Source organism: Numenius arquata, chromosome 15, assembly GCF_964106895.1.
Source record: "Numenius arquata chromosome 15, bNumArq3.hap1.1, whole genome shotgun sequence".
In the NCBI taxonomy this organism is placed as follows: Eukaryota; Metazoa; Chordata; class Aves; order Charadriiformes; family Scolopacidae; genus Numenius; species Numenius arquata.
In genome coordinates this window covers 123246-145285 of record NC_133590.1, presented here as the reverse complement: position 1 = coordinate 145285, position 22040 = coordinate 123246, and the positions used below count along the sequence as shown (strand labels likewise).

General features: G+C 37.0%; 1 protein-coding gene across 1 annotated transcript in view; it reads left to right on the top strand.

Annotated features, from left to right (window-relative positions):
• BTAF1 (B-TFIID TATA-box binding protein associated factor 1) overlaps positions 1 to 22040 on the top strand; it is a 54648-nt gene that overhangs the window by 21273 nt on the left and 11335 nt on the right. Inside the window, exons 6-25 of the mRNA XM_074159021.1 lie at positions 1958 to 2121; positions 2412 to 2548; positions 3182 to 3293; positions 5372 to 5440; positions 7962 to 8051; positions 9606 to 9701; positions 9967 to 10143; positions 10719 to 10859; positions 10991 to 11115; positions 12151 to 12271; positions 12346 to 12450; positions 12692 to 12841; positions 13342 to 13484; positions 13661 to 13835; positions 14320 to 14523; positions 16618 to 17044; positions 18208 to 18398; positions 19331 to 19484; positions 19584 to 19693; positions 21543 to 21744. Of these exons, the coding sequence (XP_074015122.1) occupies positions 1958 to 2121; positions 2412 to 2548; positions 3182 to 3293; positions 5372 to 5440; positions 7962 to 8051; positions 9606 to 9701; positions 9967 to 10143; positions 10719 to 10859; positions 10991 to 11115; positions 12151 to 12271; positions 12346 to 12450; positions 12692 to 12841; positions 13342 to 13484; positions 13661 to 13835; positions 14320 to 14523; positions 16618 to 17044; positions 18208 to 18398; positions 19331 to 19484; positions 19584 to 19693; positions 21543 to 21744 (3093 nt within the window). The remainder of the gene's footprint in view (positions 1 to 1957; positions 2122 to 2411; positions 2549 to 3181; positions 3294 to 5371; positions 5441 to 7961; positions 8052 to 9605; positions 9702 to 9966; positions 10144 to 10718; positions 10860 to 10990; positions 11116 to 12150; positions 12272 to 12345; positions 12451 to 12691; positions 12842 to 13341; positions 13485 to 13660; positions 13836 to 14319; positions 14524 to 16617; positions 17045 to 18207; positions 18399 to 19330; positions 19485 to 19583; positions 19694 to 21542; positions 21745 to 22040) is intronic.

The following is a 22040-nucleotide window of genomic DNA, read 5'->3' as shown; positions in this document are numbered from 1 at the left end:
CTGTGATAAAACTGTCGAAGTGGAAACGTCAAATATCGGTGTCTGTGTGATGTCTTGTTTCAAGTGACTTGTCTGATATCTTTCTGCAACTTTTTAGTTGAGAGTTGGTTTATATCAGTGTAATGACATTGAATTATTTTAATCTGTTGCTGTTTTTTTGCTATCACTGTACTTTCCTGCTCTAATTCCAGTTCATCTTCCAGTTTCTGCACCAAATGAAATAATGCTATAGATAAGAATCTGCTCTGATGGCATAGCCCTGATTCACTTGTTCCCTGCGTGTGTTGCGTTCTGTGCAGTGTACACAGAAGATCACTAGCTCAGCAAGCAACCGAGCCTATGGCTGCTGGCACTTAAACAGTATCCTGTCTGTTAAGCCTGGCTGCTATTTTATTGCTTGCCATCTTCTATGCTAGGTTAATAAAGTGTTGTACAAGTTTCATCTCTTCTAATGAAATCCTACCTGTTCAGAAATCGAATAGATGGAATAGGACACTTCAGTTCATAGAATTCTGATATTTAGGCCAGTGTTGTATGATTGCACATAAATGATTTTATGAATGAGTAAAAATTAAAAAAAAAATCAAAAAAATAGCTATTTTTCATTTAACTTTCTTTTGTTGCTGCTTTTTTAACTGGTGGGGAAATGTACAAAAGCTACTCTTCTCCATGTTGTAGCAGCTTTGCTTTTCAAGTAAGTAGCCAACATGAATGAATGTAAAAACAAGTTAAATAATCTTGAGAATTAGCAGTCTTTGACACTTTTTCTTAAGGTGAACTTGTGAAAGTAAACGTACTTTCTAGAGATGGAAGTTGTTTTTATTTCTCAGCTTGTTAGTTAAATGGAATTAAAAAACCAAACCTATTGGTATAGATATAATTAACTACTAATTACTACTCAACCTGGTGTATATACCAAAATTCTGCCAGTGTTGGTCACCTACTTAAAAGTTTATGTGCAGATATTTGACCAAAAAAACCCAAATCTCTTGACTGGTTTCCATACCATACACGTAAAAAGAGAGAGTAAAGTCTGACAGCCATACAAACCACAAGTTTTGGTTTACTTGGAGGGTTTATTTTCCTTAGGCACTACAATCTTCTATTTTTTTATGTAAATGTGGGTGCTCCTAAAGTCTAGGTGTTCAGTAATTAGTGTTGAAGCTTCACAACATTGAGGTAGCTTCTATTAACTTCCTAAATGAGCCTTGCTTGACATGTGGAAGTTGAGGATAGGCTTGTTAACAGACTGCAGCACCCTGGGAAAATCATGCTTATGCTTCAGTCTGTTTTGCCATCAGGAGTTAGTTTGGGCAGAAGGAAAGGAGACACCTGTGTCTAGTGCATTTTACAAGGAAGAATGTTTCTGAAGAAAACAGGTTCAGATTCAACCTAGCTTAATACAGGATATTGGCTTGAATATCATTTGAGGGGTTTTATTGGTGGTTGTTGTTTCTTAGGTCTTTGTTTCCCAACAGAAGATAAAGATTAGCAGGAAAAGAAACCTTTTAAGAAGAAAAAAAAAAACACCACCCCAAAGCCCAAACTGCCAAAATTAACAGATCCCACAAGGATGCACGTGCTAAATTAAAAAACACTAGTTCTTGAATCAGTTGCTGGATTTAGTGTGTTAATTCAATACTTTCAAAGTGCACTTTCCAAAAAAATCAGGGAAAATTTGGGGTTTCTTATGTAGACCAAGTGTAATTTAATGATTTTCAGGGGCGTTACTTTGTGCTTAAAAATTGATCACAGTTTTAAGTACTAGTATAGCTTCAGCAGTTCTTCCTAGGAATCAGTGTGATTTGGTTTATAAGATTCTATTGATGTATCAGCCAAGGACAATTTAATTCTGTAACTTTTGGGTTTCTTATGTTGTTCCATTGAGCAAACCTTCCATAAAACATCTGGCTGGAAATCTGTCACATCTTCTCTTTTTAAAAACTTTTTTTTTAAGGTGAAATTGATCCTAAAGAGAGGATAGCACGACAGAGGAAACTGTTACAAAAGAAACTTGGCTTAGATATGGGTGCTGCAATTGGAGTGAATACTGAAGATCTCTTCAATGATGAAGATCTGGACTATTCTCCTTCTTCAGTTTCACTAGTAAACAAACAACCTGTAGGTAAAACCTCGGGCTGTTTAACTGCAAGGAATAATAGAGTGGGTTTGCTTTATTTATGCTTCTGCAATTATAATATCTATACTTAAAGTATGATGATCAACATCTAATATGCTATGCTTTGGCTTCCTGAATTCTTATGCCTCCTAGTTGCGTGTTAGTATTTGATGTCAAACTGCTGCTCTGAGTTTGAAATGAAGGGTTGGGGAAGTTGAAAGAAATGTGGGTTTGAGAATTTTTCAGGACCTTCATTGTAAGAAGAATTGACAATGACTGACTTCTCTTTCAGACTCTTCAGGCTGCTGAGTTAATTGACTCAGAATTTCGAGCTGGTATGAGCAGTAGGCAAAAGAATAAAGCCAAAAGAATGGCTAAGCTTTTTGCAAAGCAAAGATCCAGAGATGCAGTGGAAGCTAATGAGAAGAGGTATAACAGTGAACTGGTTCGCTTTTATTTCAGTTAAACTGGGATTGTGATTTGATTTATCTGTTGAAAAACTTCCTACAGTCTTTGCATCTTAATCTTTTATGTGCTAATTGTGCTGATGGTAAAAAGCTTGCGTGCTGTGCTTATTCGCAGTTGAACTTTAAGGACCTAGCTTCGGAGCGATCTTGAAATAATGGGATGCTACCGCTAAAATTTGCTGTTTGTCCCTGTTATTAAATATAGCGTGAGAATAGTGCATGAAAATGGGGGATTTAAGAAGATAAATGATAATAAAAATTTAAGATACAAATTTCTGATATGTGCTGTGTTCCTCAGTGTAGTTCATAGTGACATTATTGTACCTTGTATGTTTATAACAAGCAGTTAACAAAATTCTTTTTTCTTGACTTTAAGAATTTCTATTTCTTGGAAACAACTGAGACAGTTTGGGACAGTATTCTGCTGTCTCCTCACTGAATTTTTCTACATGTAAACTTACCTATTTTACAGTATTAGACCTCTTTGTTTTGTATGCTTGCCACACTTTATTGTATCTGAAGACTTCAGTTGTAGAAGTAATTACTTCCCCTAAAGCATACTTTCAGTTCATAAACTTGTACTCTTCCTTCTCAGCAATGATAGCACTGATGGGGAACCAGAAGAAAAGAGAAGAAAAGTTGCAAATGTTGTCATCAACCAGACTGCCACAGACTCAAAAACTTTGGTAGAAACTGCTCCAGAAGAGGTACGATGTATTGTTCTGCTTTTAGTAGGAATGATCATTCAATTTTTTAACAGAGTAATGTGAACCAAAACTCCTTTATGCTCAAATTCTCTAGTCATTTTAGCATTAAGAGAAATGGAGTAAAGAATGCTATTGTCAGCTTACATTTGTATGTAATGAAGAAAATGGGCTTCAAACCGTGTATATCATTGAGGAAGAAAGCAAATTTAATCTACTAGTAGCAGTTTGTGACCCAAATGAACCCAAGTAGGTGGATTACAGGTATCAGACCGGGTATTAAACCTTAAAACTGTGCTAAACACTTAGATGATAGGATTACACTGAGCCATAAATAATTTGATCTAAATGTTCGTGTACACTTTATTTAATCTTTGCCTTACTTTAATTAGGCTTATTTTAGAATTAAGTTCTAAATTTAGCAGTTGAAAATTTAGACAGTTGCCTTTAGTCTTAGAAAAACTTGCATTTGATTCAATAGAATTAAAAGATGAAAAATTGTAAGAAGTGCTATACCAGAACACAAAAGGTACATAGAAGTTTATTTGAAGAGACTTTATCTCCATTAGTCTGTATTCTACAAAAAATAAGACTTTTACAGACATAGCTTAGTAGTTAAATTCATATTTGCAAATGATGATTGGAAAATTAATGTGAGATTAATGGTAACTAGCTGCTGGTTGCTAGCCTTTCAAATGCTTTGTGTTTGTGGTGGTGTGAACTTACTGATGTCAGTATCATAATTTCCTTTCCGCAGCCATGTCAGTTTCCTGGTAGGAAATTTTGGAATAGTGGATGTGGTTCTAGTTATCAAAAATGCAGAATGTGTTTTGAAGAAGGTGGTGTTTGTTACTGGATTAATTGACCCAGTTTGATTATGTAGTGTAATTTCAAACTGAAACTTGCCATCCAGAGTGACCTGGACAGGCTTGAGAGATGGGCTTGTGCAAACCTCATGAAGTTCAACCAGGCGAAGTGCACCTGGGTCAGGGCAATCCCAAACACAAATACAGGTTGGGCAGAGAATAGTTTGAGAGCAGCCCTGACAAGAAGGACTTGGGGATGGGTGTTGGTGGATGAGAAGCTCAATGTGAGCAGGCAGTGTGCACTGGCAGCCCAGAAGGCCAACCACATCCTGGGCTGCATCAGAAGAAGTGTGGCCAGCAGGTCGTGGGAGGCGATTCTACCCCTCTACTCTGCACTGCGGAGACCCCACCTGGGATACTGTGTCCAGCTCTGGAGTTCTCGGCACAGGAAGGACATGGACCTGTTGGAACGGGTCCAAAGGAGGGCCACAAAGATGATCAGAGGGCTGGAGCATCTCCCCTATGAAGACAGGATGAGAGAGCTGGGGTTGTTCAGCCTGGAGAAGAGAAGGCTCCGGGGAGACCTCATAGCAGCCTTAGGGGCCTACAGGAGAGCTGGGGAGGGACTCTTTATGAGGGAGTGTAGCCGTAGAACGAGGGGTAGCGGTTTTAAACTGAAAGAGGGGAGATTCAGATGAGATCTCAGGAAGAAATTCTTTCCTGTGAGGGTGGTGAGAGCCTGGCCCAGGTTGCCCAGAGAAGCTGTGGCTGCCCCATCCCTGGAGGGGTTCAAGGCCAGGCTGGATGGGGCTTTGAGCAACCTGGTCTGGTGGGAGGTGTCCCTGCCTGTGGCAGAGGTTGGAACTTGATGATCTCTAAGGTCCCTTCCAACACAAACAATTCTGTGATTCTAGGATTATGTTCTTTAAAGGCAAAGCTCATAAATTTAAAGAATCACTGGGAGGATAAGGAACTTTGCTCAATTTTCTGCCTTAGCATGGTTCCTAAAGGGAGGCCGAGTTCTAGAACATCAAAATTAATTACCACAGAGAAGAGGTTACAATACTAACAAACTTCAAAAGCTTTTTAAAAGATTCAGTGCCAATCAGCAAAGTTTCTGAAATGTGGAAGAAGGTGGTTGTTTTCAATTCTGTCCAGTAACAAGGAAAAACACTTAAGCTTTTGGAGGTCTTTGTTATCTTCACGTATCTAAGTGGCGTACAATATAAGATCCCTTTCTGTTTTAATATCTTAAAATTTTTTTTATGAATTTAGGCAAATGAATGGCCTCTGGAAAGCTTTTGTGAAGAGGTGTGCAATGATCTCTTTAATCCTTCTTGGGAGGTAAGACATGTAGTATCTAAGGTGTAACTAGATTTAAAAATGGCTTCAACAGAAGCACAAAAATTGTATGCATAGGACTTAAGAGCGTTTTGCTAGATACCGAAAATTACGTCCAATCTGCTTTAAAAATTTAAAAATTACAGACCAATCTGCTTTTAGAGAACATAAGTGGTTTTAAAGACTAATTTAAATGGGAAATGAAAACAGGTATGTAACGTATACTCAAGTGGAGAGTGGGAAAGATATGGAAAGTGGTAATTATAAATGAGAATTCTTCAGGTGTTGAAATTCAAGCAAAATAAAAGCATGTGAATCTATAGTCAAAAAGCTTAAGCAATTAAAACAGGCTTGAATTCATCAAGAGTTTGAGGAGTATTGTATATGTTGCTGATAACAGTGGCATGTTTGTCTAGTGCTAAGCTAGCAGAAGAGGGGAGTGGGATCACTCCTTTGGTAACAGAGGGTAGGCTGCAAATTATTAGTTGTTCTCTTCATTTGTAAAAAAACTTCTATTTTTTTTTTTTTTTAGAATTATAGTAAATACTAACTACAAAAACTATATATTTGGTTGCCTAGACAACTTATTTTCGAGGTTCAAAATCTGTTCTGCTCACTCGTACTATTTTCCACAAACTTTATCAGTTCCAAGCGAAAATATGAAGTAGCTGACGATGGTCTCTCTTCCTTGAGCAGACAATGGAAATAACTGTTGTCAAGTAACTTTAGTTTTTTAATCAAAAAGTTGATCTTTTGAAAGATTAAATGTTACTACCAACTGTAGCATAATTATGTGTGTCTGTAGCACAGTTTCAGTGGTAGCAAATTGGCTCTGCCCATACTGACCTCAAACTTGGAAACACAGAGATAGATCACATGCAGCCAGCACAATTATTTTGGGCCCAGAAAAATTCAAGTGGCACATCACGGCATGTGAGCTAATAAGCCTCACCTTATTTGAAAGCAGACTGCTTGCAGTTGAAGCCAAAGTCCACTCGTCTTCTGGAATGCAAACATTCTCAGAGCTTTCTTGGTATGTTTGATACAGGGTGCACACATCTTAATTAAGGAAGTGGATCAATACCGAATCATTATTACGGTATGTTCTAGATGAAAAACAGGTTAAACTACCTCAAAATACATGTTTATAAAACGGCCCTGTGGCATTATCGTGCACTGTCTAGAGGCAGTCTGGATAACTAGTTCAGACTGCTTGTCTACCTTATAGGCTATAAGCAGCTGAAGTCGTGTGAGATGAATCCTGCTACTGGTATTTCCTTTATACACTTGTCTGTTTTGCTGTTGTTTCATGATTGCAGAAGCTGAGCATTTAACTAGTAAAGTCTTCATCTTTTGACTTGTAAAAACTAGCTCATAAGTAATCTTGGACCAAGTAAATGATTGGTGTATTAGGAACAATTAGGATTTTAAGACTAGGCTCTCTGGCTTGTTTTTATTGGCTTGCTTATAGCTTCTACCAACAGCCACTGAGCTGTATGTGTGGGGATGTGTTTGTTTGCATTTCATCTAAGATATTCTGATTAAGGGAGGACCTACCAGCTACTCAGTTCTAGTTGTTACTGTCATGAAATGAAATACAATAATTTTCTGCTAGCAACAAACATGTTACTCAAGCATATCAAGTACCCTCAAAACAAACCAAAAAAATGAGGAGTAAGATCTGGTCTAACCGATGAAAAGGCCTCAATAAAAACCCAGTTCAAAGCTTTGCTTTTGCAACTTTCTGTATATCTATTGAGTGTACTTTTCTGGAGTAGCCAATTACTAGTTCAGTTAGGTATCAAAAATACTGGGAAACAGGTGTGTAGCACATCTTTATACTGGTCTTCTGGTCTTCTGTAAGAATTTCTGAAATTTTTACTACTCTTTTCAACTGTCTGGTGGGAACATACAAGTGGCTATAATTTGCTTTCCCATATCACTTGTTCCCTTATTTTTTTTAATATTTAGCCAAGCAAGGTACGTTTGTAAGCTATGCTGAATAGCAAATGAAGGAATTCTTGTAAATTTATTTTGCAGACCCCAGAATATTCAGTGGGGATCCAAACTCTGTTTAAGAAATACAGAGTTTTAGGGAAATATATACTATAAAGATAAATAGAAAGTGCTTAAGAAATATAAGAATATTGCTTTTCTTTAGCTTATAAACTTTCTAAAAACAGTTATATCTTCTAGTTGCTCTTTCTCTGAAAACCATAGTGATGTAAAACATGATAACACAATATGATAACAGTATCTTCCGTGTTAGAAAATAGAAACAATTCTTAATTGCTTCTGTCCATAAGCTGACAAATATTTAGGGAAAAAAAAAGGTTTGTTTTGGACAGATTAAGTATATGATTTGATCTAATAAAATACTACCCTTTCCCACAAGTTGTAGCACTTGAACTCTGCAGCACTTGAAATGTCTCTATTAAGGACAAAGAAGTATTGTTTCAGTTACCCAGTGTGGTTCTTCTGTTCCTAAATATTTAAAAGCTGACTTTTTATTTCACTTTTCTAGGTTCGACATGGTGCAGGTACTGGACTGAGGGAGATACTTAAAGCTCATGGTAAAAGTGGTGGTAAAATGGGAGACAGCTCTTTAGAAGAGGTAAGTTTCCAGTCATGTAGACTTGACATATTTCTTAAATGAAGTTTAGAAAACTGACTTCTTATAATACTTAAGCTTTGCAGGAGGTGGGTGATTTGGGGTATATAAACCATGACATTTGTCTGCTCAAAATAACCTGGATGAAATCACTTTATGCATCCCTTAAATGTTTACATTCTTTTTAAAAGGCCTGTGCAAAAACCAACACTACTGTATAAGCAGCTATTAACATGTAGGCTGTGCACAAAGTTACTAAATGCTACCTTCTGTACTAGAAAATATTGTTTTCAGGTCATGGTAAAGGTATGCTGAAACAAAATTTACAAGTTCATTATGTAACTCTAGTGAAGTGTCTCAGACCATCTAATTCTATTCACTTAAACAGTAAGGTGACTATCAATCTGCTTGCTTTATTATGAGAAAAAGTACTTAAATAGTCTATTTAAAAGGAAAACACTTTTAAAAAATATGCTGACAGTAATAACTTGATTACTAATAGTGAATCTCATCCAGATTCATGCGAACTTCCATGCTGTAAAAGCCACTGGGAGAGCTTGTGGTTTAGAGATTGTTGAAGAAAGAGGACATACATTTACCAATTGTAAATCAAGCTACATTTTCTATAGGGAAAGCAAAAGCTACTATCTCTCCTTGCTTCCACGTGGAGTAGTATTTGTTCCATGGAGATTGCAGGGTAGTAACATCACACACTGCAATGAAAAGATACTTTAAACAGTTTCTTAACTATTTACAGGAAGAGTGTGTGTACTCTAGGCTAGCTTCAAATGCTGCTGTACATGCTATATGCAGGTTATAAATCTTTGACATGTATTGGAATATGATATCCATAATACGATGGAAGTGTTGTTCATAAAAATCATGGTTTTCAAGGGATGTGGTAATTTAGTAGGCAAACAGCGGGTATGACAGATGGTGCCAGAGCAGTTGCTTTTATGGGGCTTCTTCTCTGAGATTCAGAATTGCAGAGCTATTGGGTCTCTAGCAGAGGCCAGAACTTCAAGAAAAGCTAAATTGGTCTAAATTGCTGCTTTGAATCTGGAGGAGACTTGGCTGAAAAGCAAATTCCTGTAACTGGGTCTCCCACAGTAGAGAAGTACTGCTTCATAGGCTATTTTTATTTGTAAGTATCCTTCAAACACACATTAATCGATTTGCCTAGGATATGTTCCTATCAGTCAGTATAAGTTATCTGAATGACCTTACCTTTATGTACTGTGTAGGGATAAAATTATCTGCCTACCTTACAAGGTGCTCTCTAGCCTTTTGATGAAGGTACTATGTGTTTGTTGTTTTTTTTTTTTTTAAAAATATACACTGTCATGTTTCTAATAAGCCAGGTGACCTGAGCCGGGTCATGTTTCTAATAAGCCAGTGCTGACTATTTTACCTTGACTATCTGTGCAAGATGGCTGTATTCAGTCATTTTAAACGTATGTTGTCATATCTTTTATATAAATTTTAGCTAAAGCAAGCATATCAGAAATCCTTTATGAATAAATATAGTGAAGGTGTTTAATTTTTCTCTTTCTACAGATGATTCAGCAGCATCAGGAGTGGCTAGAAGACTTGGTTATTAGACTCCTTTGTGTGTTTGCATTAGACAGATTTGGAGACTTTGTGTCAGATGAAGTAAGTTGTCGCTGAGTTGAACAGTTAGATCAGCAGGCTTCTGTAGGAGATACTGTAGCAGATCAGCTGTGCTGTGGACAGTTCTACTGCTTGTGCCTGTTGTAACTGTTCACAGATGCTTATTACAAAACAGCCAATATATAAATTTCACCTTGTTTATATAGCAGTTTTGGTCATCTGACTCACTGGTTTTTTTCTAAGTCAAATTTCGTACTTATGTATGAGATTATATAAATAATCTGGTTTATCATTTACTTTATCCTAGGTGGTAGCACCAGTACGTGAGACTTGTGCTCAGACTTTGGGAGTAGTATTGAAACACATGAACGAGACTGGAGTTCATAAAACTGTGGATGTTCTCCTGAAGCTGCTTACACAGGAACAGTGGGAAGTGAGACACGGTGGTCTCCTAGGAATAAAGTATGCTTTGGCAGTACGTCAGGTAATAACCCTCATGACAAACTGCAGAGAGCTTTGGAACAAAAAGCTCTGCTCAAAATTGAGGATGTGGTCGAACGTTAATAGGTATGACAAAGCAAGCTTGCTTGTGTTGCAGCTTCACGTGGGTTATAAATGTGTGCCTGCATTTTTATATCCAGGCTGCAGAAGTCTGCAAGTATATAGCAAAGTTGTACTGTTGTAACTTGAAAAGTTACTTGAACAAAACATGATAAATAGACACTATGGTTCTCTGGTTTTGATAATGCTTTCATGTTCCAGGATAACAGAGCTGAGTGCTACAAGAGTTTAGTCTATTCACGGTGTTTTTCTGCAAACACTGAGCTTTGTTTACACAAAAAAACCCCACCCCAAATCTGAGCTGAGTTACAGTTCATTCAAGTTTATAACCTAGGTTTTGTTTCATGAATGGTGACTTACAATATTTAGATTATAGTCTTGGACCTTTTGCTTCTGTTTTATATAACAAACAGGTTTATTCACACACTCAGAGTACATCTTAGTTGTTTGGGGCGTTATATCCTTTAAGTTTAAAAATGCTTGTGGTCTTTCTGGCAGGACATGATCAACACTCTATTGCCTAAAGTGTTGCCTGCAATAATCGAAGGTCTCCAAGATCTGGATGATGATGTCCGAGCTGTTGCTGCAGCATCTTTAGTACCAGTAGTGGAAAGCCTGGTCCAACTTCAGTCTCAGAAGGTGACCAAATTGTTTTCCATCAGTTCTGACTGAAAATTTCCCTTTTGGTCCGAGTGAAGAAAATAACACTTACAGTCAGCACTTGTTTGTTTTTTTTTTTTTTTTACCATAACCTTTCCTTATTTGTGTAGGTGCCTTTTATTCTTAATACCTTGTGGGATGCACTTCTGGAGTTGGATGACTTGACAGCTTCCACAAACAGTATCATGATCCTTCTTTCTTCCCTTTTGACTTACCCTCAGGTCCGCAAATGCAGGTAACTTTTAAATTAGTATTGCAATTTTTACTCTTGCTTTTCCTTAAAGTGAAGGTTAGGACAGTGCTTCCATTTTCATTACACTAGTAAAGGGCAGCAAAATAATTAAAAGGTACTAGACATTGTTTACGTGTGACTTTCTCCTTTTTTCATCTTGGGTATTTTAGTAAAGGGTATTGGTTCCACTTATGTGGTGGTCCTGCCCACAAACTACTTGTTTGTCTGTTCCTTATTGACAAACTCAAGAGAGTATGAACATCAAAACACATGCATGTACCTGTAGAACTTTACTATTGGAACAGTTCTACAGAAAGCTACAAACTTGAAAATTCACATCAATAGTACAACCAGTAATTCTGTGTGACTGGTTGAAGACAATACCTAGTTCCTTTCTGTTTGGGACTCTGTCTAAAAGAATTGCATGTCAGTATGTTAATATTTTTCATAATACACGTGGTTAACTCACAGCACCTGCACTTAAGGTAGATGTTTTACACATCTTATCTTCCTCATCCTATGTGATTGTCACTGCTGAAGCTGGTTTTTGCCCAGATGCAAAATTATAATGAAGCTTTGTCACTAATGTGATCTTTAATTCAGCATGTACTACTTGCATCAGCTGATGTGCAAGTTCATGCACAAAAGATCCAAATTGTTTTAAATTATTTCTAAACTCATAAATGTCTAATAATACATTCAAAACAAGCCCAAAACACCTCTTTTTATAAATAGTTGAACAAACCCAAAAGTATAATCTAGGAGACAACATAGTAAAAATATATGCTTGAATCAAGTAGTTCTTTGTACCAGCAAGAAAAAACAGTATTTTCCTGAAAAAAGATACTGACTCACAGTATTTTAAATGTTTAAGCTGATCCTTCACTTAAAATCACCAAGCATATGCAGTAATACTTCTGTTTTTTAAAAAAGCATTCTGTTCAGTAAAATGTTAACTGAGGATAAGAAAAATTAACTCAGCTGTGTGGCTTTTTTTTTCCCCCGTCACTGCCTCTATATCTTTCCTTCATGTAATAGTATTCAGCAATCACTCACAGTTTTGGTCCCACGTGTGTGGCCGTTCCTGCATCATACTATATCTTCTGTGCGAAAAGCGGCACTGGAAACTTTATTCACACTTCTGTCTACCCAAGACCAGGTAAGAATTAGTTATTAGTGTTTTATTATGATACATATTGGAATCTGCTTGATCACATGATGTCCTTGTTTCAGAGCTCTTCAACATGGCTGACTCCAATTCTGCAAGACATGTTGAGGCACATATTTCAATTTTGTATTTTAGAAAGCAACCAAGAAATTCTGGATCTTATTCACAAGGTATTTGCATGGTTTACACAAACACTACATATCGCAGTTGTATCCTGCTTTTTCATATCTTCTGCACTTTTGTACCGATAAAGAATAGTTTGTTCATGTTAATTATTTTGTAGTTAGCCTGTTCTATGCTTTACTGTAGAGTGAGGGAGAATAGGATGGTTCCTACAGTTTATCAGCACACATACGATCTTATGTAGACCTCGTACACATTTGTCATGTTTTCCACTGTTTCTTTCCCCAGGTGTGGCTGGAACTGTTAAACAAGGCATCTGTACAGTATGTGGTTGCAGCTGCTTGTCCATGGATGGGAGCCTGGCTCTGCTTAATGATGCAGCCATCTCATTTGCCCATTGACTTAAACATGTTGCTAGAAGTAAAAACCAGATCAAAAGTAAGTGAAATGTGACCTCTCTAAGTGTTCTGGGGAAAATAGGAAATTGATTAGTTGTGTATAAAGACATGTTTTAAAGGTGTTAGAGGGCAGTGATGGTGGCTTTCTACAACTCTAAATGTAACCTGTCTTACAAACCTCAAGTCTGTGCAGCAAAATAGTTGTCAGATTATCCGTGAGAACTCAAAGCTCTGTCATGTAGCATGCTCCCAGTGAATACTTGATTTACATGGTTCCAAAACTATCTGTTTGCAGGACTGAGTTAAGTCTGAAAGTATTCTGGTGTTTATGAAAACATGCTGAAAGAGGACCATCGAATACTTAGCAGAGAGATGATTTGCAATGAATAGCTAGTTTAAGAAGTCTGTTATCCAAGAAATGTTCTGGCTTACCCTGCAAAAGTTGGACTATGCTGGCTATTGGAAATGTTACGGAATATGAATTCATCTTTTCTATTACGAACACATTTACTTTCAATCTCTCCCAACTTTATTCTGTAGGAAAAGGCAGGCGCTAAACTGCGGCAAGGTCAAACCCAGAATAAGGAAGTGATTCAGGAATATATTGCTGGGGCAGACAGCATTGCAGAAGATCCAGCAACCAGGGACTATGTTGTCATGCGAGCTCGGATGATGGCAGCAAAGTAAGTTTACTGGACATCTGAAAAAAAAAAATATTTAAAAGCAATTTATCTTTTTTATTATATAGTTTTTTGACAAAATCTAATTGTGTAGACTTTTTTTTTGGCATCTTCATTTTGAATCATTTAATGCAGAGTAATTTTAACACTGAAGTGACTGTTCTTTCTCCTTTTGTCAGGTTGCTGGGAGCACTTTGTTGTTGCATTTGTGACCCAGGTGTAAATACTGTTACTCAAGAAATAAAGCCAGCTGAATCATTAGCTCAGCTACTGCTCTTCCACTTGAATTCTAAATCTGCCTTGCAGAGGATTAGTGTTGCGTTAGTAATCTGTGAGTGGGCAGCCTTGCAAAAGGTAGGATGTTTCTGCAGCAAAAATAAATTTTACTTACTATTTTAATCCACAGCTTGTTGTCTGCTATTTACTTTGAAATAACATTTCAGTTGATTGGCTAAATCGTATTTATACATCTAAATACTAAAAGCTTGATTGTTAGACAATAGGAGGAATACATTACTGGGTAGCTAAATGCCAACTGTCAGAACTATGAATCAGTAAATGTGTTCACATTTCTTCTACAAAGTAGTCTGTTCTCAAGTTGCATGTTATTTAAGGTCAATGCTTCCTTTTAACATGACTGTCTTCCCTGTATTCATTATCACTTCAGTTCTAGTCGCAGACTGAAGGTTTTGTTCATAATCTTTATTATTCTGGGTTGCAAATGTTACTGGTCCCTCTAGAAACTGGATTTTTGTAGCTAGATTGCACTGTTTAGTGCCCAGAACCAGACAAAATTTTGATTTCTTAGAAATATAAATCATGTCTCTTCCTGTTATAGGAGTGTAGAACTGTGGCCATTTGTGTGCAACCTCGTTTACTTGGAGTCCTTTCTGAACATCTGTATTACGATGAAATTGCTGTTCCTTTTACACGAATGCAGAATGAATGTAAACAACTTATCTCCCTGTTAGCTGATGCACACATTGACATTGGAAACAGAGTAAACTGCAGTGTATTTACAATAGATCAAGCTAATGAGCTGGTAAGTAGAGGCATGCTTTCCCTTCATTCAAATCTATTCTTGTATTGAAATACATCTTCAGCATAATTATTACACAGCTAGTAACTTCCAGAAATAATGTGATGACTTCTACACATCCTTTGACATGAAATCTGTAATAGATACTTACTACTTCCCCTGTGGTGTTTATAGACTATGCCAAAATTAGAGTAGAATGCAAGGTAGATACTTAACAGGAGAAAAAACTGACAGTGTTCTGATTTCAGGTGTAGATCCACTACTGAAATCTACACAGAATAAACCAAAGCAGGCTGTAAATCCTTCAAAGCCACTGTCAAAAGACTAGTAAATAAACTATGTACATTCTAGCACCTTCTACCCCTCAAGCACATGTGTTAAAGTTTTTTTTTGTTTATTGTTTCCCTGGCAGCTCAATTGTTTTGTCTCTTTAAATCTGAAAACATCAGTTTTAGATGTGCTAATAAAAAGGCAGCTCTTGACATGAAAAACTCTGTAAGTAAAAATAGAGCTGATAATGTTGGGGCAACAATTAAAAAGGTTTTTCTTCCAACCCCAAACTGGCCTCTGTATCAGAGAGAAAGATATGACTATGGACAGATGAGGTAGGATGTAAATGAAGAGCTTGTGGATTTGAAAGCCTGCAAAAAAAAAACAGAACTGAGGTGGGAGAGGTGTGTAGATCTGCGGAGATAAAGGAATGGTGATAGACGTGGTGCAGCTTAGGGCAGGGGAGGAGGGCATTAGGGTCCCGAATGTAACTGGGTTGCTGAGGATAAGAATAAGAGAAGGTTTAAGTTTGTATGATTATGGCCTTGATGACTGTAGCATGATGGATCTTGAAATTCTCAGATGGTAGTATTTACGTAGCGATATGCAGAAGCTTAACTTGGAAATCTCAACGTAGCTTTAAAGTTATCTGTAACTGTGTATATGGGCTGAGGGGATTGTGGCAACCAGTCTGATTATGGCTACCATCTGAAATGAATAAATTCCTAAGGTAAAGCTAGACAGAATCATGTGAGCTCATAGCCTGTGAAGTACAGGAGTCTTCATACACCTCAACTGTTTACTTTTGAGTCTAGGAATAGGGCTGCTTGACCACTGCATGTTTTTTTCAAAAAATACGCATTCTGGATTAGAAGACACATTCAGTAACTACTTAACTATTTTCTGTCTTCTGCACCCTTTCAACTCTTCAATTTTTTTTTTTTTTTTAAATGCAGACATCAAACCTGCTTTGCATTGATGCATGGGTCTTCATGTGTTAGATGTAAAAGCCCTGTGCTCCTCCTTGCATCCTTTTGTGATATTTTTTGCATCCTTTGGTGATTCCAATCATCAAAGTTATGTGGGGTAGAACTTGAAGTATCTATAGAATGAAGCAGGACAAGTCTGACAGTTGAAAGACTTGACCTGAACATTAAAAGTAAAAGACAAAAACCAACAAAAAAAGCCCCCTTGGACTAACCCTCTCAAAAGCTGTCATCTTCCCTTAGGAGCCTCACTACCTTATCAGTAGACTAAGCTCAGCATTTCCATGATTCCACATTGCTTGTAATCTGTTTCCTGTGAAAGATCTAAGCAACAGTGTTCAGCCAATTATGATTGGGGAGGATATGGCAAGTCCTGCAACTACTGTATTATGCTGACTTTTTCCTTAGGTTTTTATCCCAATCTCTTTCCTCAAAAGAAAATCAGCTTAGAAATAACTTCTTTATGCATGGGACCTTGCACGTCCTTTCTGGCCTCTGGTATTTGTAGCATATTCTCCTTGGCTTATCTGTCATGTGCCAGAATATCTGGATATATCTGGCAGATACAGGACAATCTAAATTTGGAGGAGTTATGTAAACTCCTCTTTTAGCTTTGGGAATCTAGACTTCAAATATTTGTAATATGCCTGATTTTCCCCTTGAAAGTTCAGGATTCCAGAAACTACATTTTGGAGCATTTCCTGCTATTTGCTGGAAAAATGGAGATGATAATACCTGGTGAAGTGATTCGTGTTCTGCCATGAAAACCATGTTTTCTGGAGGATAACTCATTTTTACAGTAAATGAAATAGATTTGTAATTCTTTTTTCCTTTTCATTAGGTTACTTCTGTTTTCAATGAAGTGACATCATCCTTTACTTTGAATCCTAAAATTCTACAGCAGTTGGACAGTAAACGTCAACAAGTCCAAATGACTGTTACAGAGACAAATCAAGAATGGCAAGTCTTGCATCTGCGAGTCCATACGTTTGCTGCATGTGCAGTTGTGAACTTGCATCAACTTCCAGAAAAACTAAATCCTGTTATAAAACCCTTAATGGAAGCTATCAAAAAAGAGGAGAACACGCTTGTACAAAACTATGTGGCTTCATGTATAGCAAAGTTACTTCAGCAGTGTACAACAAGGTCTCCTTGTCCCAACTCAAAGATCATAAAAAATCTCTGCAACTCCCTCTGTGTGGATCCACATCTTACCCCACTAGCAGCATGTCCTGCACAGCCTCAGAGTAGCCATGAAAACTCAAAAGGTATAATACCCAAAATATTGCCAGGATTCTTAAAATGTCTGCTTGTCTCTGAACTGTTAAAATGAGTGTTTGACTGAGTCTTGTTTTCAGTGGTTTTAAAATGCCAGCAACCGAGTCTTCATTTATTAGTAATTTCATTTAGATAAATTACACACTGCGTAACTAATGTGTATAGCTTTCAGAAACTTCATGTATAAAAGACTTTTGTTCCAATTTTCAATTATTTACTCTTGTTCAATTATCTACTTCTGATCACATCTCATTTACTTGTGTTATGAAGCACTTCGTTGAAATTGAATCAGTATGGAAATTAGAGTAGCCTGTTAGAAAAAAGTCTAACTTGTGTTATGTTCATAGGCTAATAGTAAGATAACAACAGATGAGGTCAGTGTTGGAAAGGAGAGTCAAGGCCAGGCTGGATGGAGCTCTGAGCAACCTGGTGTAGTGGGAGGTGTCCCTGCCCATGGCAGGGGGGTCAGAATGAGAGGATCTTTAAGGTCCCTTTCAACCTGAGCCATTCTCTGACTCTATGGATGTTCTTTAAATGACTATCACTTGCTAAAAATGTAAGGATTGAATGAACAACACAAATTAAGACCTTAATACTCAAAGATTCCAACGTGCTTTAAGGTTTGACCATTATACGTTTTACTTAATCAATGTGACCTCCTTTGTCTCAGAGTAGAATAACATTCATATCCGATTGAAAATTAAGCTGATTGGCATAAGAAGAAATATCAACAAATCCAAAGATACCGATGGCATCTGCTATTGTATCACAATAGAAGTCTTGAACTGTTTGTAAAGGACACAGAACATAAGCTTGTATAAAATTTAGAACATAATGTGCTGGTTTACTTATAAAAAGTTTGCACAATTAATTTTTATGTGACTGAAGCTTTGTTACCTGTATTTCTTGCTGAATAAGAATTTATGGCAATTTGCCCACTTAGATTTTTTTTTTTTTTTCCTGAGTCTGTAATGTGCTCTTAACAGAGTAACTCTACTCTACTTAAATTTTTCTATCCTTGAGGACCATGATACCTGTGGGGTTTTTTTAAAGCACATTGAGATCTGCAGATGACTTGTAGGAAGCTGTCACTTCCTCCTACATTTTAAACTGCAGTTTAAATCATTGTCAGCTATTCTCCCTTTTCCTTTAGGGCCCAACTCTGATAAAGATGGGATGCATCATACAGTTACGAAGCACAGGGGAATAATTACACTTTACAGACATCAGAAAGCTGCTTTTGCCATCACAAGTCGGCGAGGTCCTACTCCAAAAGCTCCGAAAGCCCCAATTGCAGATCTCCCCACTGGCAGTAGTGGAAGCATTCCTACAGAACTTGATGAGGTAAAGTTCAAAAACTTGCATTTGCAACTTGTACATCCAGTGCTCCCTTCCATCAGTTTGAATTCACTGGAGTTGACAGCATTATAATAGGGATGTCCAGGATCTTTTCATGAGATAACTGGGTTGATGTAAAATTTTGTGATGCAAGGAGCATATGTTAGTTGATGATTGTATGAAGTCTTAAATCTTCAGTGTGTCATTAAGAAAACTAATATTCCTGAAATATCATACATTTAGCACGGGATATGAATGTTTCAATATAAACCCGTGCAAATGGATTTCCACAAACTGTGCTGTGACTGTGTCCCGTTACCCATTTTAATGTGGTCGTCTTGATGCCAGTACAATCTCTGAAGCGTTACAAACAGTATTTGAAATACAACTGGCTTTAGGATATTCATGTGACTTCCACACCTCATATGCTAAATTTTCTTGTTACTGTTTTATTCAGCATGGTTTAGTAAGACCCTAATCAGGCCTGTGATACCTGTGGATTCTGTTCTTAATTGTTAAAGTGATTTTTATCAATGCCACTTTCTGAAAAGGGTGGGAGCAAGAGAAGAGGATTAATAACAAATCAAGTATTGCTTTTGGGAAGCTTTTTGAGCATGCTACTGTTCCTGGTGTCCCCTATGTTGGCAATATCTCAGGTTCTGGAGCAAGAATTTGTTGAAAAACCTCTTGTTGAAGAGGGACCTGTGTCGGCAACAGCCATGTCCCAAAATGTATAGGATTTAAATAATCTTCATTTTTTACCCACGTTAAAAAAAAAAAAAGCTAACTTACAAAGAAAAAAACCTGCAAATGTGTTGTAGGTAGCTATAAACACAATCAGAATTGAATGCCTATATAACAATGGGAGTCGCCTTGAAAATAATTGTTATTCTTAAATGTATCTGTCCTCACTACTTTGTTAAATTGTTTAATTCTAGGCTCAGAAACCTTATGTTGTACAGAGAAGAGGAGCTGAATTTGCCTTATCAACTATAGCTAAACATTTTGGTGCTGAAATGGCAACAGGATTGCCACATCTCTGGGATGCTATGGTTGGTTCATTAAGGAACAACATTCACATAAGTAATTTTGGTAATTACACTTCTGATTTAACCTGGGGAGGGAGGTGGGGCTGGTAGGCTGGGTGCAGTATGTCAGTCCAAAACTGAACCCCTTTTCTGTTTTTAACAGATCGAAAGTCCTTACTGGAAAAAGGAGATGCTCCTGCCCAGGAGCTAGTAAATTCTTTACAGGTTTTTGAAACAACAGCAGCTTCAATGGATACTCAGCTACATCCTCTGGTAATCACATTCCAAAGCAGCTTTTGTATGAAGCAATTAAGTCTGTTCATTGCCACTGTTTTAAATCTGTGTTTTAAGGTTTCTTTTTAGATGCTTTTTTAACTTTGCTCAAATCGTGTTTTTATTGCTTTATTGCTATCCTGCCTGTTCTCCAAGTCCTGTATCCTAGTCTTGATAAACTGAAGACATAGCCTTCTATTTTCAGCAGTTAAGCTGTTATGTATGCTTCAAAGCTATTTCTTCCCTGTGTCCTGTTGGGTGTTACATTCTGTATTTGTTTTTGTGGGTTGTAGGATAAGCCACAAAAGCAAACACCTACCTACAATTTAGACTTGGCATCTCATTCAGAAAAGGGTAGGCCCAAACAAGATTGTGTCCAAAGTTTGAGTTATGACAGTATTTATGCTATTGCGTTACATTGAAATCAACATCTCAACTCTTGCTTTATTCTAATTCTAGATTTCCTAAACCTGGAGAACAGACTGACTCCCTGTGCGGGGAATGCAAAAATTATGGGAGACTTCAGTTACCCCCAAGTGGACTGGATTAGATTCATTTTCTTAATTATTTCTTTTTACTCAACACTTAAAGTAAAAAAACTTAACATCTCATATGCAGCAGTAGGCTCTGAACTGACTATCTCTACTCAGGAGAGAGATCCTGGAGTTAGGATACTTCTGTGAAAGTATCAACTGAATATAAAGTACTGGTTAAAAAAATAGAAAGTTAAGAAAGAGACAGCACAAGAAAGTCACTATTATTCGTGCATCTCAATGCAGCCTCCAGTGCTAGCCAGCCAGCCTCCAGTGCCATAGTTCAGCATAAATACAGTAGCACTGGAAGAGGCATAGAGAAAGGAAACAGGGTGATAAAAATACATGAAAAAGCTCCCATGTAGGGAATAAGTAGGCCAGAACTCTGTCCAGAAAGAATTGGCAGAAGGAGTGGCTGTAGAATTCTCAGCAGATGGAAGAGATTCCTATGGCACACATGGAATTGTTTCTTACATATTTTAATAAAATACTGAAGGGATTTTGAGTTAATTTAGCATATGCCATGGAAAGACATTTTTATATGTATGTATTTTGCATATATAGATATACATATAATGTGTAGTTATTGTGTAGATGGTTTTGGGGGTGCCAATACTGTACATAGGCTTCAAAAAGAACAAAAAAATCATAGAAAGTCAAGGAGAGTAGAGCTGGTTCATCAAAGGTAATATTTAGGGGCTTTCCACACTAGGAAAAATGTGACCATCTAATATCTGACATAAAAAGGTATTTGTGGTCATGGAAAAAAAGGCATATATGTACTTGGGAAGATGTGAATTTCCTTCTGTGTGTTGTCCTTGTCACACAGAGTTAATAAGACTCCCAACATGTATAATTTATCTGCCTAAACATAAATGTAATGAGTATAGGACAGATTTGATAGCTGGAAGGAATTCTTTAATCGATGTATCTGTATTTAAGCAATAATTTTTTTTAAATAATAAAAAAAAGTTCTGAGTATCTAGTAGTGTATTTTTCCAGTGTGAAACACTTCCTTAATTATCAAGGGCTTTAATTTGCATTTTGACTAAAACCCTAAACATTTTATTACTCTCTGAATTCTAACTATTGTGGAGCAATGTGTTCAAAGTTCCACTGTCTTTTTCTTCTGAAACAACTTTTCTGTTCAAAACAATTTTTCGGTTTGAAACAATTGGATCTTCTGAAGGAGCCATTTCACGCATTCTTTAGGAGGCAACAGTGACTTCAAAAGACTGTTTACTTCAAAAGTAAATCAGTAATTTGTTTATAATTCATATTAACGTCTTTTTTTCTCTCCACCCTCTTCTATTCAGTTAATACAGCATTTGTCTCATCTCTATATGTGCCTTCAACATCCCAGCACTGCAGTGAGACACATGGCTGCTCGTTGTGTAGGTGTTATGAGCAAAATAGCTACCATGGAAACAATGAATATCTTTCTAGAGAAAGTTCTGCCGTGGTTGGGAGCAATAGATGACAACACCAAACAAGAAGGTGCAATTGAAGCACTTGCATGTATCCTTGCTTGAGTATTCAAAAAGGCGGAAACCTCTTTGCAGTTGCATAATTTAGGGGAACAAAAACTGTTGCTTGAAAAAATGGAGGAATGAAATAAATTGTTAAGCTATTTTTCTCCTGTGTAGAGAAGAAATAGAAGAAACTTTCATTTACATTGCCTTTATTTTAACTATCGAATGAAGTTTTGGTGGAGGTAATTCAGTGTCTCAAACCATGGAATTCACTGGGCTGAATGTAACTGGGTAGATCAGACTTTTTTTTTTTCCCCATTGGTTTGTTAGTATAGATCTTTG